The sequence below is a fragment of the Bombus affinis genome, chromosome 8 (genome assembly GCF_024516045.1).
Source record: "Bombus affinis isolate iyBomAffi1 chromosome 8, iyBomAffi1.2, whole genome shotgun sequence".
Classification (NCBI taxonomy): Eukaryota; Metazoa; Arthropoda; class Insecta; order Hymenoptera; family Apidae; genus Bombus; species Bombus affinis.
This window is the reverse complement of record NC_066351.1, coordinates 6,985,090-7,013,085: the sequence shown is the minus strand read 5'-3', so window position 1 is coordinate 7,013,085 and position 27,996 is coordinate 6,985,090. Positions and strand designations below refer to the sequence as shown.

The following is a 27,996-nucleotide window of genomic DNA, read 5'->3' as shown; positions in this document are numbered from 1 at the left end:
ATTGCGACTTAAACTGTTTTCAAAAGTTACCTGATTAAGCGTAAAAATTGAATTATCTTCAAATTTTAAATATGCTCTCCATCTGTTTTTAGTTTCTCTCTTGCTTTCTTTTCTTCTTTTTTTTATTTTAATACACTTCACTTTTGTAGTCACAACCTAAAACTATATAGCGTAGGCATCGAATATAGAATATAAACATATATCGAATTTTTGTTCTGTGTTCGTCAAAATCATTTTAAAATATAATTGTACGTTTAAATGAAAAGCATTAAGATGAAATAATGGAGCTTGAAATAACTTACGATTCATGAAGAATTTGTTCTCTACAAATATATATTATTAACTTTTTTCGTATTTAAATGGTCAAGCGTTGTGTGTACCGGTGTATACATGTATATATATTTAATTAATATAACAGCGATATGTGTTATTATCGAGCAAAACTTTGAAAACAATAAGTTTATAAAAAATACTTTTCGAATTGTTAACATTATCATATCTGTACTCCTTTGAATTGATCGAAATGATGGCGGGTCTCATCAAAGCTAACTGAATAAATATCCGTCGCTAGAATATATTTTACGTTATTGCTTTAATAACATGCAAACTCTATTTAACGCAACAATCAACAATAATAAATAACAACTATGCAACTACGAAGGGAACTGAGCAATCGGTTTAATTTCTATCAGTTCGGTCAGGCTCTAATGATCAGATTATTCAAAAGAGCACAGCTCACATTAAGAAAATGATTTTAACAATTTCAGTCGATAGATCTCCGACGAAATTGTTAAAAACACTTCCTGGATTGAACAACGCTAAAAAATCGAATGAAACGAGCGCATTTTTTATACTTTTTAACTGCGCACATTATTTCTATTCTCTAAAATTTATTTATTTACTTTATCCTCGTAAATCTATGATAAGTCGAATGATGCTAGAAAAATAAATGTTTCTATTATGCGAAGAAAAATACGCTTCGATGATAGGAGGGATGATATCGGAGATCCGCTTGCGAACTCTTTGCTATTCTCTCACTCGTCGTGTGAATCGTACGTCGCATCGGTGCACGAAAGAATAACAACTTGTCTATCTAATCTACGACATAGTCGCATAATAATCACCATTTGCCAACAAGTTATAAAATTTTCTGAAATCCTTTTGCAACAACGTATGCCTACAAAGTGTATATGCATACAAGGTGCATGATGATAAGTCGAATTTTATGCACACATATGTCCTATTCGTCTGAAGACGAGACGTTCTTAACATGTCATGTATTAAGTTGTAACATTTTTTTTCGCTTTGTAGCATTTTCCGCTTGGTAGTATAATAAAAACAGGATAAATTTATGTTACAACTTAATATACACGCCGTTTCTATTATTTTTTCTCTCTTTCATTTGCGCTTTAAAAAAGATTGTTGTGTAGTGCGCTTGAGATCGAGTCGAATTAATTGCCTCGAATAATATTGTGCGACAAAACTATGAAAAATTAAAGAAAGTATTCTTGCTTTTCTTCTTCTTTTTCTTTTTCTCTACACGATCAGCGTTTAGAAGGTAATTATCTTTCAATCAGTTGGTGGCTAGAGTGTGCATAAAATACTTTCATCGACGCATCGTTTTAAATACATGTGTATGCGCGTATATGTATATGTAATATGCTTCCCTTTAGATTAACAATTTGCGCTAAACAGCGTGGCTTTCGCTACAAATCCAACAACTGCAATGGACGGTTGCGAACAAACTCAATGCAACGATTCGAGGAACAACGGCTCGCGCTCTTCTTGCTCTTCTCGCTGTTTCGTTCGAATAGTAGAGAATTTTTTAAACGTTAGTCTCGATGTTAACAATAACTCCGTTCATCGTGCTTCGTTAAAACGACATAAACTCTGAGAACGGTTACCATTTCCATTTCTTTTTACTTTCTCGTAAACGGCATCTCTATAAATCCTGAAGGCAAATATTAAACATCGCGATTAAGCTCTGAATCGATGAAGCGAAATAATATCTGTTTTAACGATTCAAAGCTATTCGTCGCGTTCAACGATCGGAGAACGCGTCGTAACAAAATTCTCTACGCAATTATTAAATCGTTGATTTACAGTTGAACGAATTGAAGGAAACACAAATGTCCAATTTTATTATGTATCGCAACAACCGATTGACGTGAATTTATTGATGGGATTAAATTACTCGTGCAACAAATACGAGAATTAAATGCGTTCCTCTCGGATGCGATGATTTTCTGTATCTCTAACAACGAGTTCTACCATCCTTTTTTTTCTCGGATAATAACGTTACTGTTTGGAAAGTAATCGAGATATCTCTACGAGTAAATTGTTTTGTTCGGTTGATCGATTACTCTTCGTAGCTTCATCGTAAATTATAAACTTTCATTGTACGCCTTAAAAAAACGTTAATTAACAAGAGTTCTAGAATCGTACGCAAGATTGTCGATGATCGCTATCACGCGCGTTTCAAATCATTATATCGCGTCAGTTAATATTTGTGTAAATGTTCGAACATTCGGTACGCGATTCCTTTTCACGCGAACAAACGTGTTTTCAAAATATAATCGCCGCCGCTCGAACGTCGGCTCATGATAATTGTCGAATTTCGATTTCGTACGTTCGCTTTCGACGGAAAGATAATACGTATTTTTGTGCGGTTTCTCGCGCCTGACGTTCGATTCAGTTACAAACGCGACGTTACGAGCGTTTTGCTGTATTAGCTGGCATAACTTTTTTCCCGTGCTTTAATCATTCATACAATCAATAAACAAGTATCCTCTAACTTTCGACCGGTGAAATATATATAATAAAGCTTTTCGTTTAGTCTCTTCGCTGTCAGCCAGCTGGTAAAATACTTAGAAATGACACGATTTCCGAATTCGTACATTTTTAAAGCATCTTTGCGTCCTCGTGACGGTGCAGTTACGCTGAAAGCGGTTCGCTGAAAGACTGTTTTTAGAAGAACTTGCACGATCAGGCATCGTTTTGCGAAAATTTAAGTTACTTATGTGCTTGCTCCGTTATCGAAAATTTGTCAATGTTTTTCTCGACATTTTTCTCTTTCTATTATGCAACACAATCGCAACGAAATACTAGGCTTCTGCCGATACGCTAGCATAATACATTGTCAGACATCACTAACGATGATTGTAGGGTGCTGTCAGGCAATAATTGATGTCGCTAAATAAATCGACGTCCAGATTACTCGGGTAAAGTCGAGAACGAAGCAATTTTCCGCAAGTGCTACGTCGTTGTCGAAGGAGTTTCCGGCGATATTGGTAAAGGGGGTGTTTGTCGAGTAGATGCTCGTCTGGGCCAACGTTGCGGAGAAACTGGTGGCGTCGGCCTTGGTGTGTTTGGTGCGGACCCAGCCGCTAATCGCCAATTACTACTGGACATCCCTGATCTGCCTACCGATGTTAGGCTCGTGCTACTACTGCTGCAAGCCACTGCGGCTGATAGGTCAACCCTCGACACCGCTCTAAGAAAAAGTATCATGTTAACCGTAAAGGCTATCGTATTTTAGAAATCACCTTATAAATGATGAAATGATTCATTTCATTTATTAAATATTATAACATCACATATGTACGTATTTTGTACATTTTTACATCTTTAAATGCATATACAACGGTGACTCGCATTAATATTTGGACATTTCATATTGAATGATGAGCCAGATAATGTATAATGAAATACATTTCATTATCTGGCTCATCGTTCATTATCTTAAAAAGAGTATGTGCACTAAATAAATGAAACATATCTACATTTCTTTCTTAATATATCAAAACACTATCAACTATTATAAATAAACGTATACACAACAACAATGTCTGGCATATCATGGTATCCGAATATCTATGCATGTCACTATATATCTATACATCAACTACTTTTGTAAATACTCTGAAATAACTCTATTATCTAAAATCTTATTATCTACGATAATATTACTTTGCTTGTAACAGTAAGTTTATTTATAATAATAAATAAAATTACCTGGAAGGAGGTGCAGATCCCCCGGTATAATAATGCAAACCAGCAGGACCACTTCTTGGTCTCGCTGTTGAGAGCACGCTGGATGATCGGTGCATAGCCGGTGAAGGTGGTGCGGATGGTAGCATTCTTGGTGTTTGCGGCGGAGTTCTGCTTGTATTTAAGCTGCTAGTACTGCCTGTGGATGACTTTCTTCTTGGACTTCTATATGCATAAAAAAACATCAAGCGTATCAAATGATCAGTTCCATTTCTCCTTTTCACGAATTTTCATGAACATCAAAGAAAAACGAGGATGAAAGATTATATACATATAATAGGCGCGTTATCTGACGCTGACAAACGGACTCAAGTTGGATAGAATGACACAAAGAACTAACAAACCTTTTGGAAGATTGCCTGCATAGTCCAGTCGGACAAGGACGGCCCATGGCACATTTTCCCTCGCACACTTCTCGTGCCAGTGCCATGGTTTCGTAATTTCTTAAAGTAGTGCGGCACACTTCTGCATCGGATTCCGCGAGCGCCAGGCTTGGGAATCGTTCTTTCAACCTACGTCGTTCCTGCGTCAGTCGAGAGAATTTCCAGGTTAATTTTTTAGATTAACAACCCATTTTCTCATGCAAAAGAAAGAAGTTAGCTTAAGGTAGAGTTATTTGATTCAGAAGGATATTTGAGCAAGACTAAGTAATTTGCCTTGTAATTCGACAAATTCGGTCATGGACAACTTTTAAGAAATCTACGTTTAAAGACAGACTATTTAACTCGTTAATGGCGTGATGTACAGTGAAATATTAATAGTAGTTCTATTATATGCAGTTATATATTATATGTAGTTTTCTACAAGCATATAGCTTTCACTTATCAAGAGGGAAGTCGTAGTTGTTATGATTCAGTAGCGCGTATGTATTACTTTATTTCTGGAAATTATCTTGTTTATTTTATTATTGGTTATATAATACCTTCTGGCTGACTCAAACAATCCGACTATACAATTATTCGAGTCATCTTTTCCTATTGCACTTGAAGTATACGATATTTTCTCGTTCTTTCGTTGTCATATTACAGGCTAATGGTGTCTCATAATACACAAGTTATATGTACAGTTCAAGATTGAATTTCAAGTTATTGAAGCTTACGCGTCTCAAATAACTCTACTATATACTCTTACTACATCATCGAACAAACGTCGAAGTTTCGTCGTGTTTATAATGTAGCATCTTTGCCATCGTTAAAGATTCGATGAATAATATCGAACGATTTTCCTCTCTCTAATTAGGGAGAATCGTTCGCATCTTTATTACATCGAATCTCTTGCAGAAAAAAAAGAGAAAAAAATGTAGCATAAGAAGGATCGGCCTCGGGCTATTCTTTTTGATCGTTAATTTGAATACCTCGTGCAATCGACTGGATTCGAAATCTTTCAACTGTTGCTGAAAACCGACGTTTGGATTGGCAATGGAACGACCTACTCTGACAACTTTAAGTGCCTCTTTCCATGAAAGATTGGTGGTACTCATAATATAGGCCACTGCTACTGTAACGCTTCTCGACATACCGGCTAAGCTGAAACCGAATATCGTTTTGTGAACGATTTTCAGATCGGTTGTTAAATATCGTTTAAAGCCAAAGATTAATTGCTTCATATTTTTTCTTTTTTTTTTTTCAAGATTTGATAAAGGCTAAGCATTGGATTGTTCAGAAAATTCGTAGTATCGCTGGTAATCAGTCAATAAATACCGTTTTTAATTGGCTCTTAATCCTCGGCAATAGCTTAAATTACGTTGCTTAATTATAGGATATTTCATGTATATGTATTTCAGCTGCACGTGATAACGATATCATATTTGTATGTTGATAATAATATTTGTCGAATGAAGAGAAAGATATAATTTCAAGTTAAGTAAACTGCAGTAGTCACCTATGACCCAACAATGATAAGTATTAACCGAGGGTCCAATAATTGTTGATAAAAAAGAAGTCGTTTTTTAAAATTAAAATGCACTAATGCTATTTTACTCTGTCCGTCAATGATAATAATAGTATTCGATAAAATTCCAGAAAGATAGGCCTACCTCCTTACATTTTGCATCGATTAAAATTTTCTGAACAGTCCGATATATTAATAGATATATTAAAAATGATTACGCACCAGTGTATTAGGACGTTTCCACCGCGTAAGCGAGCAGCGTGAATAAAATCGTTACACAAAGAGAAATACTGAGATAGATTCTGATCTGGACTATCCGCCGCCAATATGCATAGATAATGTTTGTCCTACAAACAACATATCGAACTAACTTCGTAGAATTCTTCGAGCCAAGTTAAACACTTTATCTCTGGATATACTCACAGAATGCAATCGACGAGCCGTGTCGTGAATCGCCAGAATATGTGTAATTTCAAACCGTTCCAATTGGTCTGCATCTTTACTATCGTGATAATTCCCGATGTAAAGACCGGGAAGAACCTATTTGCACAAACAAATAAAACAGCTCACAATATACATATAATCATGGTTAAACTGCGAATTCTTATACAAATTCACATTTTTATGAACGCGATAAGGAGAATAAAACTTAGATAAAGAGTGTGCTGAGCGTTTTACTTGAATATTTTGCAACTATGATTTTACACATTATATATATCCTGTATATTTCCGAACATTTGAATTTCCCATAAATCCGTAAACGTATAAGTGCAATTCTTCTTCTTGACTTGTAACATTTGAAATATCTGTTTACGGATCGTTATTGGAATCATTAGATTCTTAACGAGCGGCGTGTGAGTACACGTACGTTTCGCATTCAATTGCCGCTGCTTCTTCTTCTATCGCAATTAGCGTGAGAAGAGAGAAAAAAAGTCGAGCGCTACTCGAGATACGTGAACGTTGAGATAGCGTTGAAAAAAAAAAAAAAAATGAAAGGAGAGTCGATAGAGCAGCTTTTTGATGCAAGTGCTCCGCTATTAATCATTCATCTTTGTGGATGATCACTCGAACGTGTTTAGTCAGGTGAGACTCGCGGTAATCGTCTAATCGATACCGCATTCTTAAGTGAGGTGTCTCTAGACAATCGCGAGAACAATAGTACCAGCTCTTAACTTTTCATCGGGATCATCGATCGAAATCTCGGCATGCATCGTCGACCGATATTATGCATCGTACGATACCTACCGACAATAAGCGTTAAACCGTCGATTCACCGATTAATATCGAAAGAACTGTTCGATGAGCTAGTTAATCTGTATAATTAGCTAACGCGACAATTATATACATATATGTATTGCATCAGGATATAATATTAGACCTATTATCTAAATATGTTACAGTTATATATGGCTAATTAGAAACATGATAAGTCTATTATTTTTTATGTTACTTGATGATGAGAAGAGAGTATTTGTGTTAAGAAGATACAAAGGTAAAAGGGTACAGAAGAGAAATTGGTAAGATAAGGAAAGGTAATATAAAATATAAGGATTGGTAATATAAAATTAATTGACAATATATTAAATTTAAAAACCGTCCCTCTGTAGAATATGAAAAATATGAGTCCCGTGATTTTCGTAAGTAATCATGTTCTTGCCTCGATAAAAGTCATTTTACCTGGTTTACTGGTTCTACATATTATCAACGCGACATATAAAATAAAAATAGAAATTTGTTAAATATAACGAACAAGATATACGTACACAAGGGAAAAGATATCTTGAATTTTCGGTATCTAGGACAGATAAAATTAGAGGCGACGGTATAATGATTTTACAATATGCACATACATAATAATCACAAAATAAGATGTAAGAGCACGTGTATCATTAGCATATTTTTCAATACAGGTTAAGGCACGCAATTAGCAAAATGTCAAATACTATTTCATCGTTAAAATATTAACATAACTATGCTTTTGTTAAATTATTATTGCATATCATAAATATATATAATGTTTGTATGATTTTAACCATATTTCTCTCGTATTGTTTGTATCTTAATAGCATTTATGATTCGCATAGATGACAGAAATGGTGACAGAAAATATCAATTGAAACGCAACTTATCTGCGAAATCGTTACTCACCTTATTCATGCCATTCCCCATGGTGTAAATTTATGTTATTCCGCGCGAAATTCCCTCGGGCCACAGCCGGAATTATAAATTCACGGTAAAAAGCTATCAGTTTAATCGGTCGACGCGCTTGGGACGATTCGATGACGATCTTCTCTTATCTTTCGTCTCTCGAGCTCACTCCCCAATGATCTTATTGTTGGACAACAATATCGTTCGTGGCCGCCGTCGCGTCCCTCCTTCAGCATCATCGTTGAAGGTTCTCGAAGCTGGTTACAAGTTCTGATTGACTTGATTACGTCGCCTAATTGAAACCTTCGAAGTCGTCAGGGATGATGCTCATAATGCGGTATGTTCGCACCAGCATTCTTGCGATATTCTTTTCACTAAAAAATCGTAATCTAATTCGTATTTCAAACAATTCTACATTTCTTTTATTATTTCATTATTTTAATAGTCCTGTTTCCTTCTTTTTTTCCTCTTCTTTTGCTTTTATTCGATAATGTTTCATTGGACTTTGTACGGATTATAAAAAGCCACTAAAATATAAGCTCGCAGTCTCTCGCGCGAATTGCAGTAGAACACTGTCACATAACGAGAACCGCGTTATTTCACGTTCATTATCTTCCACCTACATTCGTTTATTATTCATACGAAAAAATGCAGGGAGAAGATAAAAACGAAAAAAAATGGAACACTTTGGTGCCATAAATCTTGCTCGTAACCGAAGATCAAGCAGATTGTCACGAAACCCCTTTTGAAATGTGTGTGTCATAGCATATGCGTTTCTTTGTACTTTTCTGTTTTTTCCACCGGGACCTATCTATGCAAGCATTTACAACGTATTTATTCTACTACACCGCGTCAAAGAACGACTCGAGCGTGCAATTTCCGACGATCGTGACTTCGTAGAAATTTCTAACAACGATCGACGACAAACTATCAACATGTTACGCTCGTGAAAAATGGATTATTATCGATAAAAGCGATAGACATTTATAAGCGAATTATAATGCGGAAAGATAATGAAAATAATTATCATCGATCGAACAATCGTTTATATGTTGATATTTTATTTGCTCTGATTCAATGGTAGCATAAACATAGCAGAACGAAAGGGAACTCGTTGCAAGCGATCAAGTTATCATTGGCTAGGAAAACGGTGCAATTTAAAGGCGAGCTTTTGTTTCATTTAGTGCCGGATGAAATCTATATTTTTTGGCCGATTTTCTCTGACAATTTAAATGCACGATGCATTTGTAGAACAAGGAGAATGAAACGCGACTAACAAACACAATCGTTATTTGCCCCACGGCGATAAATTAAAAAGTTTTCGCGTCTTTGGTTTTGCCGTATTAGTTGGAATCCTGCCAAATATAAAATCGAAGCTGATCTTGCGTGTGCTGATCCTGCCAGAAGTCAAATTTGACGGGACAATAAATTCAAGTGAAGAATTAAGAGCAACCGGACTGACGGACTAAAAAAGGATGGATGAAATAAAATCGCGCGACTTTTTCATCGCGATGACCTAAATGGCCACGGATAGGACTAAATGTTTCTCGCGATAATAAAATGTCGTTTCTACTATGATTTTTATCCTTTCATAAATATTACATAACGATAGTAACGCTTACACAAAATAGAATTGAATTTTGCATTATATCAAATGCATGTAATGTTTTTTACGCTTGCAATTAACATCATGGAAAATCAACTATTATAATACAAATAAATTATTGAATATTCAAGGCTTCCGTTTGTTAGGTATTGTAATTCAAATGAAATATACTAAGCAATTCTTTTACATATAAAACTTAATGAACTAAAATGAATGAACTCGTATCGTTATTTTTCAATGCAAGCTCAATCGTATCATTTCAATGAAATTGGACAATTTTCGTGCATAGCATCGAAGCAAACAACATTATGTTTGTTTCAGTTGTCGTACTTCAAAATGTCACGCATAATGAGAACAAGCAGAAACATAAGCATCGTTCTTTCGTGCATTAAGGAATCACGTAGGGGGTATAACTGGCAACTGCAATTTTATTTTTGCACATTCGATTCTTTTAACACGTCTCGAAATTACCGCATGAGACCCACAGCAATCGAATCAATTAAGATCCTCGTCGTATTTACTTTGTTCGCCTTGCAAATTGTGGCTTCCGCGTTAATTGATCTCCTGGTTATTGTAACTCGTTGACTGAATCGAAAGCTGTTCATTATGAACGAGTGAAAAGCGAAAGAAAAAGCAAGGGAAAACAGGAAAGATAACCGTGGAAGATTACAGTGTGTAATGAGTGTGAAAAATTTTACAATAGGTGGACCGATTGATCGTACGAGAACCGTAATTCACTCTACCTGTCGACACTTTCACGTAAAGGCACCTTTGCTAATTAACACGGTTGTGTACGCGCACGTAGACAAGCAGTGAAGCAGCCGATCTAATGGATAGATACGCGAACCGCGTAACGCACAGGCTCGCTATGCGTACTATTCGGTATCCGACTCGATTGGCAGGAGGGTGCGCCGTATCGAAACTGTCCCGTTGTCTCAGTTGCGAGAAGCGTTGCTAGAATCTAGGGGCACCCGCCACCGAGAGGGAGAACTATCGGTGGTGGGGATAAAAGTGTTGTGGAGGGGAAAGTAAGGCGCGTGCACGGGACAGTAGAACTCGTTGAATAACGGAAGGCCTACCACGGTAAGGGTGATGAGTTAAAACATGTATAAAAACACTTGAAACGGATAATCTCGAAAATCTGAGACGATTAAATGCTAATTATTTGATTAATGTTTGATTATTACAAGAGCGTTAAGTGAACAATGATCGTAGCTTACAGTGATAGACGATTGTTACAATGTACTCTTGTAAATTCAATGAAAATAAAAAAGGTGTCGATGTTGATGATTCAAATAATGATTTAATCTATTGAGAAGTGCAATTACACGAGTCGAGTGTTTAAAGCAGCTCGAGCGGTTAATAGATCATACAAATTTTCAAGATTTACCGTTCAAAGTTGTACACTTAATGGTATAGAAGATTATGGACAAGTGTTTATTGTTATGCAAATGTGTAGCAGAGCAGTAGTAGGAAAATATTTATTAAAAAAGATGAAAAGAGAGAAACTATCATATTTTGGACTGTTGGGAATAACTGACAACCGGTAGGCGGCAGTGTAGAGAACAACACTGTGGCGCAGCCGCCGCTCGATAAAGCCATCCTCTTGCTCCTCTTTTACGTTCTCCTTCTAATACCCTCCTTTTCAACTGCATGATATACCTATGAACCACGACCCTGCCCCACAAAGTAAAAACCTGGTCGACTGAAACTTCTTGGACAGTTCGGTATACATATACCTTTAACTAGGGTACACTACCTATGTAACGAAGTGCTAGTAACCCTGGACTAGTAGGATGCTTCGTTACTAACCTACGTAAACTTCCCAAACAGTTATGAATAAAGGCTCGTTATTTAATCAATTTAATGGATTGATTAATTCTTCTTAAATCGAAATTTTAAAGATTTTTTTACTTGGAATTTCAAATCTAGTATTTTTTTGTACTCACAATTAGTTTCGTAAGTACGATCAGCTTTGAAATCTTTCTTTTAATTTTAATATTAATTTTAGTTACTTAATGTTAATATTTTAACAAAAAAGAATAAAGAGGCAAAACGTTATTGTAAAATTAAAAAGAACTTCTGATTCAATACAAACAAAAAGGAATTTGTATAGTCTACGTGTAGTAGGAAATAGGGCGGAAGAATCTTCTATTCTTTTTTCCCTCGCGTTTCTTATCCAGTACTATTACAAGCACGGAGATCCACTTTAGTCTCTAAATAAGTACACTTCAGGTCTTTTCGCTTGCCGGTTTCTCAGTCGTTTTTTTCGTATTTTCCATTATCTTTTTTTTTAAAGAGAAATGAAAACCAAAGACGATAAGCCTGTATTAATCTTTATACGCTCGGTTAAGTAGCACAAATCATGGGCAATCACAAATATCGCATGACAAATAATGAAATAAATTTTACAAAGCTGAAATAAGGTTTCGAAGATTTAAAAACGAATAACAGTTTAACAAGAAAAAGAATTAACTGGTACGAAAAAAAAGCGAAAAGAAAAGAGGTCTTGCAATTCCCTTAAACAAAGTCTCAGTATAATTTTTTATTTATTTATTCGATTTATACATACTAAAATAGATAATAATATTATTACAATGTAGATAACATTTAGACACAGTATAATATTAAGAAAGTAGCAGAAAAAGATTTCCAAATCATTTTCGGAAATTATTCGCTCTTCGATCTCTTCAGGGAAGGTACATGATTGTCTTTGGATTGCGTACAAGAGATGACCAATAAACCCAGAATAACGAAAGATATACCGCACCACCAAGTAAGCGACGTTGATTCGTTAAAAATCAAGGAACCCGTAAGAGCCTTTAAGAAAAAATAAATCAGATCTAAATATGCATTCACTTTCCTATGTGTTCTCGTTTTAGTATATATATATATATCGATAGAAGAATAAGTAAAATACCGAGCAGATATAACTGGTGGCGGCGCTAGTTATTGTACATGGTAAAGAAGATCCGCTAGTATTGAGTGCTTTTACGAAAAATGCGTAGCCCACGGTATTGCTTATTATCATTAGTATTAAAAGTACTCCTTTAAGCAGCAATCCAAACTTATTAAGAAATAAATAATTAATTTTGAATAAAAATAGTGGAATTTAATTTATACACAAGATTGTAAATATTATTAAATACTCTTTATGCAAATAATAGTTCCGAAGAATATCACTTACAATGGAATCCACATCGGCACCACCAGCGAGTTTACCATGTAGACTTCCGATAGTTGCAAAGAATCCACTGACGATAGCTAAACGAATATTTGATTCTTGCTTTGTTTCTTTCATATATAATGTCGAGGAAGGTTGACTTTCTTTCAATGTCAACGAAGAAGAAAGTTTACGTTTCATTACTAAGCACTGCTGTTAATATATTAAATATATTAATAATAATAAAATAATAACATAGAATTATTTTTAATCCATATCACTTTTAACTTTACTGATGTGAAACTGAGATTTCTACTATTACCGTAAACAAAGTATAACATCCTATACTTTATGCGCGATGACTACGGATCTTGTTTTCATGGCGGGAGTATTAAAATGAATGAAAAACAAATCAACTTTCTAATTACTCATTTTACTAAAAATCTTCGTGCTAATAAAATATGAATAATTATGTATATAAGGAAGACACTGTCCTTTATTACTTTACTTTATTTAATAATTCAATTTGTAATATCCTCATTTACTTACACAAAAAATGAGAGATAGAAGAAAAGGTTAGATAAGTATATAATTCACATCAATTATAACAGAATCTTTCTCAAAATTTATCGACTAATAGATATTCTTACATAATTAAACAAATAAAAATGTACTAATGAATCGTTAAGATAACTTAAATTCCGAGATTCAATGACTCAATAAATTAATTTGATTATACCCAAGAAAGAACGGTAAGATAACAACGTACATACATACATTGTGTATGTCATAAATTAATAGCGATATTTGAATTTCCAAGAAGGTGCTAAGCACTAAGTTCCACGATCTTCTGATTCGATATGTGTTACAAATATACCATAATCTGTAGAAAATAAAATGAATACACAGCATATAGCGCGTGTACGTGTAGAGATTGGTCGTGCGTAAGAGATACATAATTTGAAAAAAGACAAAGTTAGCGCGCGGTGAAGGGAACGCGCGAATGGTTTTCTACAGGTAGTTTAAAAATGGCGACTGACAGGTACGCGTTTCCTCGCGTGCACGGCGCCGCGACGAGATCAAACGCGACGTGATTTTCGTGAAATTAAAAGCAAGAGGTTCGTCCACCCTCTTCGGTTCAACTTCATTTAGTGGAATCGTCACATCGGAGAGACCGTAAAAATTATGTTACGTTTTGATCAATCAACACGGTGACTTTCTCTCTCTCCGCTACGTCGTGTACTCGCGAGATTCAGCTCCACTTTTCAGTTCAACTTGGCAAGATACTAAAATTTCCTACCTTCATCTCGCCCGTTTTCCGAACCGAACGAAAAAAGAAACAAAAGACGAACGAATGAACGAACGAACGAATAAACTTCCGCATTCCACTGGATCGCGAACGAATAAGTGAACGAGCAAGCGATCACTTGCCGATGTGAGTAGATACCGCGATTTGACACCCCCCAGTCTTAGAACAGATTTCTTTCACCTGCATTAACTCTCGAGTTACAATCATGAAATGGCATACACGCTCGCATTTCCATTTCTCAGTCAGTTCCATCGATATTTTATTTATCACTGATTCAATTTTTTTCTCCCACTCTTCACCTGTATTCTTCTATTTCACCTATTTTGTCTTATTTACGGGGAATATATTGTTTTTTTCATACGTTGAAATAAGAAACAAGAAATAAAGAATGAGAAAACAATGCCACCCAATATAACACCTTTGCATATGTTATTTTCGTTACCTGTTGAAATCTTTTAATTATATAATTTATCATAGAAAAATTACACTATATCATGTATAGAGTAAGATAAGATTAAATTGTACATTTTTATTTTGTGATAATTTAATTACAGATAATTTTATAATTTTTCATCAATTTTGTTGTTAATTGTTTTATTGATTTTTACATGTAGTTTTTAGTTTTATATAAAAAACATAATTTTATGTGAATTTTTTATTGCGTTAATGCTTTGATTACATCATATCATGTTTAAAAATTATAAGGTTTGTGTAAAAAACATTTCCATATATTCACTCTTTCAGAATTATTAAGTACAAATGCATTTTTTTAATAAATTTAAAAAAGATTGTAATGGAAGCATATTTTGTTTTAAGAAAAAACTACAAAGCAACGTTAACTTATTGTTACTGATTGTATGATGAGTCAAATAAGTATTTTGGAAGATTTGTGTAAATAATGTACATTTACTTACCTAAGTAGTTGATAAATATGACAAAGTTTTGGATAAAAGTATGATATCATTCACAATGAAATACCGAATGAAAAAGCAGTTAATTTCACACAGATTTTGAATCTGAAAGAGCAAAACTTGATATTATAACAGAATGATGTCTAATGTATGTTACAAAATTTTAAAATACCTTGAAATGCGTTCATGGTTTTATAAGTGTAAAGGTAATCTCGTTGGCTTCCAAATCCCGTTTTATCATAGTATTCCTGATAAGAGTTTTGTTTCATATGTATTGAAAACACTAACACATTATAATACTAAATAATACATACAAAACAAAATATAATCTGTTTCTTTTGAGTAGGTAAATACAGCTGTGAAAATTACAAAAATATAGCCATGGAACATTCAGATTTAGTAGCAGAAATGGTACATGTAGAAAGGTTAACAACACAAGAGAGATTGCATTTGGCTCGTCACAGAAGACTCCAACAATTGAAAGTATGGCGTCAACGTGAAAAAGAATGGCTACGACATCAAACCAGACATACAAGTAACAAACGTCACATATATTTTAGTGACAGTGTAATGCTATTAGAAGCTGCAGCAAGAAATGACATTGACGAAGGTAATCTGACATAATTTTTATAATATTATTATTTGCAATTACTTTTAATATAACTGAGTATATCGGTCGGCATATTAAGAAATAGCATATGCTTTAGTGAGGCGACTCTTGAAAAAAGGAGTAAATCCAGATTCAACTAATGAAGATGGACTGACAGCTTTACATCAGTGTTGTATAGATGACAATGAAGAAATGATGAAATTACTAATCGAGTTTGGAGCAAATGTTAATGCAGAAGATAGTGAAAAATGGACACCATTACATGCTGCTGCTACCTGTGGCCACTTACACTTAGTTAAAAATCTCATTGCTAGAGGTGCCAATTTATTAGCTGTGAATGCTGATGGTAATATGCCTTATGATATTTGTGAAGATGAAAAAACATTAGATTGCATTGAAGGTAAAAATCCTTAAAATACATATCTGTAGTTAAAAATTACTTAAAATATATGCAAGGTTACAAAAAATATACAGGAATGATCTTTTGATTTTAATTTGTTTATATAATTGTAGGAGAAATGGCAAGACGAGGTGTTACTCAAGAATTAATAGATGAAACTAGGGCTTCAATAGAAGTTCAAATGTTACGAGATTTACAAAATATAGCTTCTATAGGTGGTGATCTAGAATATAAAGATCATCAAGGTGCTACACCTGTATGTATACCAGTTTATTAAGTCTATTAATTTTAAAAAGTAATTGTCAATAATCTCTTTCTTTTTCAATTTTAGCTTCACATTGCAGCTGCAAATGGTTATTTAAGGGTAGTTGAATTTCTTTTAGACCAACATGTTTCAACTGATGTCGAAGATAATGACAAATGGCAACCAGTTCACGCAGCTGCTTGCTGGGGCCATGTATGATTTGAATTACGTTTTTTGTATTAACTAACTTATTTAAATTAAACCCATTTTCTACATTCATTTTATCTTTTTAGTTGGAAGTTCTTGAGTTACTAGTACAAAATGGAGCTGATCTAAATGCAAAGAATAAACACGATGAAACGCCAGCTGGTAAAAATATTTTTGCTAATAAAATTTTGAAGATTATATTTTTGTAAGAAATATTAATCAATTGTTAAATTTAATTTTATAGATATCTGCGAAGATCCAGAAATTAGGGAAAGAATAGTAGAACTTAAAACAGAACAAGAAAGTAAACGATTGCGAGAAGCACAGGGAAGACGGGTACGCAGATCTCAAAGTATAAATACACGTACTCAAAGCGTAAGAAGAACTTCGATAAGGGATAAAGTTTTGACTACAAAAAAAGATGCTCAAGAGGAAGCTCGTCTTAGATTACAAGCGCAACAGGTAACAAAGAAAAATAATATTTGTTATTGATTATGTAATGTTAGAAACAATTAAAATCAAACAACAGAAAAATTATGTTTCAGACATACGTTGGCGGTTCGACTACGAATGTTCCACAATCGGAAAACGAAGCCAACGTACGAGAAAATACAAGTAGCGAAACAGATTCTAATGTACCACCAACAGCTGCACGTAAAGCTCCTGAGGGGAAGGATAATGAATCTTTCCTTCACGAAGACGTCGATAAAGAATCAGGTATATTCCAAATCATGTTAAACTCGCACTGGTTATGGTTAAGTAGAATCCTCTGGTAAATGGTAGTTTTATGCATAAGATTTGTGCAAAAAAGGAAATACGTTACGTGTCATGTCCATTTAAACTGTGCGTTTGGTCGCATAACTCGACCTTGTTAACGTTGTATAGTTATTGTAACTTTATATTTATCATGCGCTTATTATGTTTAAAACAAAGCAAAATATTCCTTAACGAATTTTTGATAATCCAAAGAAATGAATTAAAGACTGACTAAAAATTATAAATGATCGCTATTATGTTAGTATAAAAATTGGAACAATAATTTTTACTATAAATTGGTTAACAAAAGTATTAAGCATTGATCATTTATCAGCCCTTTCTGTTTTCTGTTACTACTGCGTCATGTTCCTGAATAATTGCGAGGTCAGTTTTCTATATCACTTTCTTATTTCTTTAAACATATTTTTCAACACAGCGATGTATTATTTTTCAACTTCTTTCGTGATTATACGTTCGAAATTTTCTCTTGTAACAGTTGAATTATTTTTATGTGCTGTGTATATATAATATGTTCTTCTCTTTTTAAAATATCTTTATAGCATAAAAATATTTCTCCGAATTAAACTTTTTGTGGCAAGGGCTAAATTGCATTGGCTTAATTTTCAGTACTTTTTTGCAAATAATATGTTAGCATTTGGCAAAGCTTATTGGTCGTTATGTGTGAAGAGACATTATAATAAGTTTAACAGTCAAAAACCAAGCTCTTGTAATGTTGTTTTTATACTTACTACTTAAAATGTTCTAAGCTTAAACGCACATTCATAGTACACAAATAACTTAATACTCTCTCTATATATATACAAGTAGGATGAAGACTTTTACTGTAACAGTTTCCCAAAAAATTACTTTGTGAAGTAAATAAAGTATTGCAAATGTAGCTTCATTTGGTAATATTACTAGTATTTCATATTTTACCAAACAGATTAACTAAACTTGAATCTATATTGTAATGCATCAGTAATCAATATTCAATGAGCACTTTCATGTAATACTTACATATCATAGAAAGTTTGTGAATTAAAACATTAAACATATCGATTTGCTGTAATATACATACATATATATTAAATTTGTGAAAAGTTCTGACATATTCTTTATTTACTCACATTATAACAGTAAATTGTCATGTTTAGCAAATAGATGACAGATACTGCTATTTATAGATATAAATAAATAAATAAATATATTTATTTATTTATAATAAATATATTTATTTATTTATTTATTTATATGTCGGGTTGGCGTTAAGATTAGGGTTAGGGGCGTGAAACGAATCTTCATTTGGATTAGATGTTGTCGTTATGCAATAGAGGGGATATTTACTAGTGCAAATATGATTATTACAGAATTTGACAAATAATCGTGATAATTAGATACTCGAGGAGTTAATGACAATGGTCTTAGGTTCGATAACGAATCCGCGGTCAACGGGATAGCGAACTTTACTCTTCATCAACGTCTAAGTTGTACTCAATGTTAGAACGTGGAGTAATCATTGTGTGTAAGAACGATACTTCAATCGTTGATGAGATTGTACGAGAGAATGTCTCTTCTTCACGGTGTGTCTCGGGGTACCAGATCATCAGATTCGTGGAGAAAAGTCTTCGTTCGGAGGGTGAGGGAAATTGGTGCTACTGTTAATTGGTCAATTTCCATGGTGGTGGTTAGAGAAGGATGCTAGCCGCCCTTGAGGGAAAGTTGTTAGCGGGAAGCGTTGTTCGTGGAAAAAATAAATTTCTCTTATCTTCCCGTAGTTGGAACAAAGACTGTTTGTCTGTTTGAAGGACTTTCGTTAACTAAAACTTAAGATTTATAACGGGTCATCATGTTAGCTGAACATATACTGTGAATATGCATCAACATCTGGCAATCATCCTACCCGAAGAATAGGGTTTGTGTATGACGAGCCACGGGACAGAAACCGTTAGAATGTTTAGTCGAGTGCTACAATTATTTCCTTTAAGAAAAGCTATAGAATTTCTCCATAACTTTGTTAGACAAAACGTTCATCCCTTGATCGCGGATACGTTCGGCGACTGGTTATCGCCTCGAGCCCAAGTTCACTATCATAAATCTCGAACAAATACAGTCGGATTGAATGGCAATTGCTTAATTACGATTATGGTAGAATCTAAATTACAGTATTAGGGAGTTTTCCCAAAGTTCCAAAGGGAAGACTCCGGTGTCCTTCCATCTCCGACATATATATATATATATATATATATAGCTCTTGTTTTGTTTGCTTCTTATTGATTCTGTTTTGATAACAAAGCATTTTAATATTTGCAATTTTACGTGTACATGTTCTATAATTTAATGTTTGCCTAATGACATAAAAAACTTATATGCCAACAATAAAAAACAATGTTAAGAAAAATAGAAATAGAACTTTCTCACACACCTAACATGTTGGTTCTGCTAATGATTATCTGTATTCATTCAATGTTAGTTACGTACTCAAGCGATGTGTCTTCCTGTCTGTTAGTTTTATCGTTAAATGATAAAGTCGTTACCAGGTCAATTGTGTCACGACATTATGTTTCGTATTATTGCTAATAGGAGTCTATAATAGATTCCACATCAAATCAATCATACTGATAAAATGTAACATTAACAAGCATAAAATTTATCTTAATTTAAAAGTAAAAAGTTATACAATTAAAAATTTGTTTAAATATTTGGATAAATATTTAAATCGTTGATTATTGCTATAAAGATGTTGATGTAAAATGTTAATGTTTAATATCATATAGCACACTTGTTATCTTCTAAAAATAATAAAATTTATGATGTTATTGTAATATTTATATTGCGTACTATTATATTTTAATAAATTTTATTGCATAAATCAAAGGCATTAGTTTAAGAAATGATTGATTTGACAAATCTTATTAGTTTATTATAGTAAAAGATATGTTTGGACATTGACACAGCTAAAAATAGCGTTAATTCATATGTCTAGAAAAATATTAAGTCATTTTAGTGTTCCAGAGAATTCAACTATTATTTGCTTTGTATGTACATACATATTTCTGTATACAAATATTATGTTTAATGCATACGAATATCAAATTGTAAACTAAATCTTTTGTGTTTTATAATACAAAAATTTGTATAAATACATTCATATTTTAAAACCTAAAGATTTAGTTTACAACGTGATAAACTAATAAACAAAAGTAACTTATTATCCACTTTTTATCGGGGTAAAGAAGAAACCGATATGTTGTTAAAAATTTTCTTCTTTCTCCTAAAAAAGAAGTCTGAGAACATGATAATAAATGCGATAGAAGGTAGGAGACGAAGGATAAAGGTGTTTTTATGTAGAATAAAGAGAACATGTTTCTGGTGCTCCGTCATGTAATGTTTCTAATGCTTATTGCTGAAGCATGTACCGCTTAGCGCATGGCTGCTAATTTTCATACTAGTCGAGTTTCTTTTGAAGTGCTATTTCAGTGTATAAAAAGGGGAATTAGGTGGAGGGTAATACAAGGTGGAATGGGATGAGAGGGAAGGAAAGCAAATTTCACGTGAACCAGAAGGAACAAGAAATAGCATTGGATTTACATGTTTGCCTCGATAGTGACAGGGCCCGACTCGCCGATCAGTAATCAGCAGCCGATCTACGCGTCAGACAGCGACACCAACGGCAAGATCAACATACACGTCTCGGTAGTTTTTGTCAAATCATTATCGGATTTGAAGAAACAAAGGGCACAAAATCGGCATATATCCGCTGGATCAATAGATGCTAATGGAAATGGTATTCCCGGGTCACCTATCTCCAATTCTGAACTCAACACTGGCAGGGATTTTCAGAGATTCACCGGAAATACCAGCGACATTGTCGGTGATAATCATTCTGAAAAAAGTTGCTGTACTCTCATGTAATTATTTTTAATTACTTTCTTCCTTACTACCTAGATTGCGAATTTTTATGCATTTTTGTATAATCTAAAAATACAAAAATGCACACAATGCATATAATATGCGAAAACATAAAATATCCAAAGTAGAATATTTATTATTATATGTGATAAATGAAACAGATTTCTATTTAAATTCCATTTCTTTAAGTGTATCTATAAAAATATAAAAATCCGCAGTCTACTCATCACCTTCTTTAAAAATCATTTAATTCTATTTTATTCTTGTTCCCCGCAACTTTAGTACCTTCGTCAACATGTACTTATAAATCTATGTATCTCTTCCATAGAAAACCGTAGATAATTGTACCAAACGAGATTCTTTTATTTAGATATGGTGCAAACTAACATCTGTTTCGATCTTGTCTTTTAAGTACCATCTAATAGTTTCTGACCTTGATTAATTTTATAAGCTGTTCGCGTACGATTTTGAAAGGAAATCGCGTGGGGTCTTGAACAGATGATGCGCTTACAAATTCGAGATAACGGGATCGTATAGATTTCTAATCTGTATTGTACTTAAGCGAATATTTAAGTAACTGCGATACAATTAACTGAATTTATAGTTAAGTTTCGAATATGTACAGAATTTTATTTATTACAGCGTAAAAATAATGTATATTTCAAACAATAATTATTGAATTGTATATTGCGCAAGAACTCATTTTTGCGGCTACTATGTATGATATCGTATATCGTAGATATTTCTCGTGTTTTTTATAAAAATGTTAATTATAAATAATATTTTTTATATTCATTTAGATATACATATTTCTACGAATACTTTTATTTGTAAATTTTGATGTGTGCCGTTATTCTGCAATAGTATATATCCTGTATTTTTTCTTAGAAATATATCTTGAATTGTATGATATTCAATCAACATTAATTTCACATCCTATAAACATGCATTGCATATTTTTACATTTCAATGAGAATTTACATTCTAACATTATTTATATTAATTTCCGTACTTTTTCCATTTATATAAATTTTATGTATGCATTTCTTTAATCATCAGATTTACGAAGCGGAAATTAAATTTTGATTACATTCATATTTCATTCACATTTTTATTATTTTCGTATGTAATAAATATACTCATGTATGAATCAGTAAAGAATGAAACAAACATTTTTACTATAATTACATAATGTTTCTATATTACATCATCTTAATAAATTAATTCTATCCACGGTAAAATATTTTTCATTTTAAATATATTTGGAAATGTCCCTGACATCCTCCATCGTTGAACGTGATAATCACGTGCTCACGTTAATCGAAGCTGATTAAATTTTCAAAGAAGACCTAGCTTAACGAAAGCTACGAAGGAAGGTATAAGTATAAATGCATAAAATCCATTGCATTTTAATTGTGTTAAACATTTTTCAAATCAATATTTCTAATCGCATGAAACATTTACATTTTATCGAAGTGAACAAATATTTGAACAAAGTTGCAAAGATTCCAATTCAATTGTTGCAAAACAATTTAACTTCTACTATTGTCTTTAACAATATTAATGAATGAATGATTCTTCTTTTGGACCACTTATCAATAGACATTTCTATCAAAGATGGTGACACCAAATTTAACCCTCTTACTACGCAGGAGTTTCATCGCAATCAACTATCGCTACTTGGTATGTCATCATTAATTTGCACTATTTTACTATATTTTTCAATCAAGTTAACTTTGATTAGATTTATTATACTGTTAAATCCGATTTTTCGACGATTGTGGAATGATGCATGTCCAACCTATGCGCCTGTACTATATTTGGCATTATGAAAATGCCAAACTTCCCAATACTGCCATGTTCCAATAAACATTTGTAAATGAATAAATTACATCAGATATTATGTATCACTGAAAACATCAAATACACAGGAAATAAAAGACGCGATAATAACCTCTCTGCATGATCGAAGCCGTGGATGACGAGCTACTGGGCTTAGTGTGCAGGGTACAATAATTACATCAGTCGGTCCAGCAATTGTTATCTAATGTAACGGACACATGTGGCTTCAATTTTCTGATGCAACTCAGGCGAATAACTTACTGAACTCCAGTTAAATTGACAATTAACACATACCCTATATACAATGAGATTTGACATCGATTAATGGCACAGTATCTCTCGCGAGTGAGGTTAATATCGATATTTTTAGCCACGTTCTTTGATCCGGTATTTTAAAACACGCACCTTTTAGTTTTAGGCTAATGATTATATGTATCCGATTTGTAAAGAAATACTTACAGATATTTTACTACACAATTTGTAAATTTTATGTATGAATGAAATGCACAGCACCATTTAAACATTAAAATTATAATAAAATATACGAATAACCTTTACCAGTCTTTACCGTTAGGAAGTATATATGTACATACTCTGTGGCGTCACAAATGCAATTTTTATTATCAAATAACCAACACAATAGTAAAAAATGTAAGCAGAAATGCTAAAGCAATAATATCGGATTATTAAAATTGAAAATTGAATTGAGATTTAAAGGAGAGCTACTTACTAATGAAATATGTATTCTGAGAAAAGAGTGGTGGTAGTTCGTATTGAAGAGTAGGGAAAAGGAGAAAGAGGAGGGATACTGTGATAAAAAGTAGAGCTGCTGAAGCACGCGGTAGTTTCTTGTTCTTTTCAGTCGTCAACGGAGTATCGTCCGTTGAATTTGGAGTGAATCTTTACTTTCTTATCTTTTCATTTATATTTTGAATCTTTTCTATTTTATCGTAAAATAAGGTAAATAATTTTTTTAATATCATTTAAAATTAACTTATTTTAATTTTAACATATTTTTATAACACTTCTACTAAATAAAAAAGATGTTACATATTGATACTGCTTAAAATATCACATGAATTTTTCAAAAAGTAGATTTTATTAATAAATATTAGAATAGAAAATAATAATTAAAACAGAAAATTCAGTAATTAAGAAAGTAAATAAGTCAGCAAATTCAATTACTTTTTTATGATTAACAATATTTTATTATTTTGACAAACATTGATTATTTTTACTAATCTTTTTAAGCTGTCATCAATAAAAGTTGTTATGTCATAAATTTCAATTTGTTAATCAAATCGTGTAACTAAACCATCTGAACTGCTTGTCACTTATAGATAAGCTATTATATATTAGTTTATGCTTGACTCTTTATTTCAAAAAGTCACATAACTTGGCTAATTTTCAGAACTTTGTTTCTATAGGTATTTTTGTTTGATTATATATTGACGGGAAGTAAAACAATTCCAAAAATATTTCCTTAAATAATTGAAAAAGTAGGAAGTTCTAATTTACCATTTACATAATTTTCTTTTTTTATGAAATAGTAAGATTTAGAAAAATTTTTTGGTGATGAATAAAATTTAATGGTGGTACATAATCACACAATAGATCCATCTTTGACTTCATGTTACCGTGTTCATGAGATTAAACTACAATAGATTCAAGTATATTGAAGTCAATGAATAGCATTTTAAGCATCTTGTAAGATACGTCAATATATTTGTAAGTATGTACTCTATTTTTATACTTCTAATTCTTATATATTGAAATAGTTACAGGATTCGAAAATATATTCATTTTTGCATACATTTGAAAATAAAATTAAACGAATTAATTAATGTAATTTTTATCGTAAGAAAGATAGTAGTATTGCGTGTTTAAATATTGAAGGGAATTTTGGATTTTAAAGTATGTTATTACAGAGTAACACATTTCAAAGTAATTTCATTAACGGAAACGATGAAGGTGATCAAGTTATGTGGTTCACCCTGTATAATTTCTTCACGCTTTTTTTGTACACGCATCTGACACAAGCATCAGATCTGTAATTTATACACAACGGGTGTCGTAAAAAAGGACTGTTTCTAAGCATAAAGATACAAGGTCAATATACAGCAAAATAATTTTTTAAACAAACGAAATTGCCAAACAGGTGTCGATACTAAAATACTTACAATTAATTTTACTCATATTCATAAGCATTTTATTAGGTCTAATACTAACACCCGTTAAAAACATTTCCAATGTTTAAAATTCTAAAATTCTACTAATATCGAGAAAGAATTAAGAATTATTGTGCTTTATATAAAAGAGAAATGATTTTGTTTGATAAAATCTTCGCTAGAAAACTAATACTATTCTGCGACTAATCATCCTCAGCTTAACCGTTACTTAGCAGGTTTCAGGTTTCTTTATCGGATCAAATCAAAACATCATTACGGCACGTGAATCGAATGATTTTCGCTTATATCCCTTGCGTTGATATCATAATCTAGCATACTCAATTTCGGTTAGCATTTTTGTAATTGTATCAAGTACTCTCTTTTATGACCTTCTGCGTGATTTGGCACGTGTTGATGACGATAGTCGAACAAGATGCCAGGACAATTCAAAGAAATCCAAGCAAAACGTGCAACATTCGGAATGGGATGCTTTTGGGCTGGCGATTGTCTTTTTGGCGTTTTACCCGGTGTAATTAGGACTTGCGTTGGCTATGCCGGAGGACAAAAGGAATCACCAATTTATAGAAATATGTATGTTCTTATATTATTTTCATTTTCTTTCTCTAAGAATAACTAAGTATGTCTAAAACTTTTTTTTTAGGTATGTGCAAAATTTGTTCTTGAACAATAATTTATCTGATATCATTTTAAAAAAATATACAATAAAGATAATTATCTACAAAATAACACTGACATACATATATTTTTATTAATTTTCTTAGTACAAATATTAATACCTTCTACATGTTTCTTTTTTATAGCAAATTTATTAATCGCTATATATCAGATAATACCTCTGTAATGTATTTATGACATGTAATACCGTAATCTATTCTATTTTCGTTTACAGTGGAGATCATACGGAAGTCGTCGATATCGAATATAATCCAGACGTAATATCATATACACAATTACTCGCTTTATTTTGGCAGAATCATGAATATGGTCTCACTACAAAGATCAAGAGACAGGTAAATGTGTATAATGATTTTTATTATAAGTATTTAATTTTTAATCTTATTAATTATTAAAAGATAATTATTTTTTTGCTATTGGTTCCAGTATATGTCACTGGTCTTGTATCATGATGAAGAACAAAAGTTGCTAGCTGAAAAGTCACGTGAACAAGAACAGCGAAAGCGTACAAATCTAATTCTCACCGAGATAAGAAAATTCGAAAAGTTCTACCCGGCTGAGGAGTAAGAATTATACGTTATAACCATAACAATCTTTTTCGTAGAAAAGTACAAAAGGAAATGATTTTGGATCGATACATTACTTTAATTAACATTGTTATATGATAGAAAAAGAGAGAAAGTTCCATCAATTAATGATGTAATACTATTTGATGCAATCTTTTACGTTGATTTTTATTAGGCTAAATATATCGTTCATATTTACTTAAAAATTTTAGATTCGTCCACAACGAATTAAAATATTTAAATAAGTGATTTTCAATATTTTTAAATGATTGATTCGTTTTTATTTTTTTCAGTTATCATCAAAAGTATCGACTTCGAAATCATCCATGGTTAATCGAAACTACTGGTCTCACCAGCGACGAGGTTCTTCGAAATTCACCTTTAGCTGCTAAATTGAATGGTTACATTGCTGGTGCTGGTACGATCGAACAATTTGAAAAAGACTTGCCTAATCTTGGTTTAAGTGAAAAAGCTGCGCAGTATTTAAAGAAATATGTAATCGAAAATCAAGGAAACGGTTTATATTGCTAGCTTAAGAATGTTTAATAATTCTTCGTATGTAGTACAGATCAAATAGGATTTATTTCCTCGTAAGAAGAAGTTTTTAAATCTGACAAAAGACTTCCTTACGCAATGCAGGTTTTCTGTGAACCTGTCTTAAAAGAATATGTCTGGAATCGTTCGCCGAACGATTCTAATAATGCGAATGAGGGTTTAGCTCGATTTTAAAAAGTAGTTATGTTCGGCAAATATCCTTCTTGTTAGTATTAAAATCTCTCGTTTTCTATCATTTTTATTGTAGTATGTAAGTTTTACTAACAGGATATTAATGCTATACTTCATGCATAAATGAGTAATAACAGATTTGTTTGCTCAGCAGTATCGACATGTCGTTTTTTAAAAAGAACTAAAAATTAATTTGCAGTAAGATAGGCTGTGAAAGGTATATACAGATAATTCTGTTTGCAATAATTTGTTTTTTGATCACTTCGTACATTCTATAAGTTTTATAAGTTTATCGCGTTATTATTCATCCTAAAAAAAACAAATGACTATAGAGCATACAACTGAAGCATGCTTTTTAAATTCTTCAAGTTGTAACTTTTTGGATAATATTACTATTTCGTATAACAAATGTTTATTACATATAAAAATACAATTATGTAATATTTATTAAGAATTATGACCACGAGTATTAGTAAATGTATATAATTTCAAGACAACTGCGTTGTCAGATACGCACGCTTACGTACATATAGATATATGGTATGGTGAAGTGAGATACGACTGTATATCGGAATTTAATGTGCTTCTAACTCATTTATTTCACATTATAATTTGTCTTTTATATATACTTTACTTATATAAAATTAATTTGCATTGCGAAAAAATCAAAATATATGTAATAATCGTTTATAAAAATCAGTAAAATTGCTGAAAAATTAAAATAACGATTACGAGTTCTACGAATACTTTAAATACTTTTTTTTTCTCTTTTGTGTTTTCTCCTCTCTTGATTAT

At 32.5% G+C, this 27,996-nt stretch overlaps 4 protein-coding genes across 18 annotated transcripts; 2 read left to right on the top strand and 2 right to left on the bottom strand.

Moving 5' to 3' along the window:
* Nucleotides 1-62: 62 nt before the first annotated feature.
* Nucleotides 63-10,591, bottom strand: LOC126919877 (dual specificity protein phosphatase 15). Of its 3 annotated transcripts, none has more exons than XM_050729536.1 (8): nucleotides 10,438-10,591; nucleotides 8,089-8,462; nucleotides 6,364-6,480; nucleotides 6,163-6,287; nucleotides 5,405-5,576; nucleotides 4,395-4,573; nucleotides 4,015-4,215; nucleotides 63-3,493 (listed from the first exon to the last, which is right to left on the bottom strand). In XM_050729536.1, exons 2-8 carry the CDS (start codon nucleotides 8,107-8,109, stop codon nucleotides 3,256-3,258), a joined length of 1,053 nt encoding a protein of 350 aa, XP_050585493.1. In that variant the 5' UTR covers nucleotides 8,110-8,462; nucleotides 10,438-10,591; the 3' UTR covers nucleotides 63-3,255. The 3 variants fall into 3 exon arrangements, with proteins under 3 accessions (XP_050585493.1, XP_050585494.1, XP_050585495.1); XM_050729537.1 differs by having other exon boundaries at nucleotides 8,089-8,660; nucleotides 10,438-10,586; XM_050729538.1 differs by lacking the exon at nucleotides 10,438-10,591 and having other exon boundaries at nucleotides 8,089-8,670.
* A 1,633-nt stretch (nucleotides 10,592-12,224) lies between these two features.
* Nucleotides 12,225-23,769, bottom strand: LOC126919892 (transmembrane protein 42). Of its 10 annotated transcripts, none has more exons than XM_050729577.1 (5): nucleotides 15,250-15,325; nucleotides 15,081-15,182; nucleotides 12,882-13,070; nucleotides 12,615-12,761; nucleotides 12,225-12,514 (listed from the first exon to the last, which is right to left on the bottom strand). In XM_050729577.1, the coding sequence occupies exons 3-5, from the start codon at nucleotides 13,056-13,058 to the stop codon at nucleotides 12,365-12,367; spliced, it is 474 nt and encodes a 157-aa protein (XP_050585534.1). In that variant the 5' UTR covers nucleotides 13,059-13,070; nucleotides 15,081-15,182; nucleotides 15,250-15,325; the 3' UTR covers nucleotides 12,225-12,364. The 10 variants fall into 10 exon arrangements, with proteins under 10 accessions (XP_050585534.1, XP_050585536.1, XP_050585532.1 ...); XM_050729579.1 differs by having other exon boundaries at nucleotides 12,882-13,067; XM_050729575.1 differs by lacking the exons at nucleotides 15,081-15,182; nucleotides 15,250-15,325 and adding an exon at nucleotides 23,505-23,769.
* LOC126919866 (protein phosphatase 1 regulatory subunit 16A) lies at nucleotides 14,144-22,115 on the top strand. Of its 3 annotated transcripts, none has more exons than XM_050729514.1 (9): nucleotides 14,144-14,292; nucleotides 15,424-15,687; nucleotides 15,785-16,087; nucleotides 16,201-16,343; nucleotides 16,419-16,544; nucleotides 16,625-16,700; nucleotides 16,783-17,000; nucleotides 17,084-17,255; nucleotides 20,899-22,115. In XM_050729514.1, exons 2-9 carry the CDS (start codon nucleotides 15,459-15,461, stop codon nucleotides 21,204-21,206), a joined length of 1,575 nt encoding a protein of 524 aa, XP_050585471.1. In that variant the 5' UTR covers nucleotides 14,144-14,292; nucleotides 15,424-15,458; the 3' UTR covers nucleotides 21,207-22,115. The 3 variants fall into 3 exon arrangements, with proteins under 3 accessions (XP_050585471.1, XP_050585470.1, XP_050585472.1); XM_050729513.1 differs by having other exon boundaries at nucleotides 15,773-16,087; XM_050729515.1 differs by lacking the exon at nucleotides 20,899-22,115 and adding an exon at nucleotides 17,684-20,674 and having other exon boundaries at nucleotides 15,773-16,087.
* LOC126919888 (peptide methionine sulfoxide reductase) lies at nucleotides 22,602-27,954 on the top strand. Of its 2 annotated transcripts, none has more exons than XM_050729565.1 (5): nucleotides 22,602-22,886; nucleotides 25,638-25,804; nucleotides 26,124-26,244; nucleotides 26,336-26,472; nucleotides 26,769-27,954. In XM_050729565.1, exons 1-5 carry the CDS (start codon nucleotides 22,821-22,823, stop codon nucleotides 27,004-27,006), a joined length of 729 nt encoding a protein of 242 aa, XP_050585522.1. In that variant the 5' UTR covers nucleotides 22,602-22,820; the 3' UTR covers nucleotides 27,007-27,954. The 2 variants fall into 2 exon arrangements, with proteins under 2 accessions (XP_050585522.1, XP_050585523.1); XM_050729566.1 differs by lacking the exon at nucleotides 22,602-22,886 and adding an exon at nucleotides 23,840-24,005.
* Nucleotides 27,955-27,996: the final 42 nt, after the last annotated feature.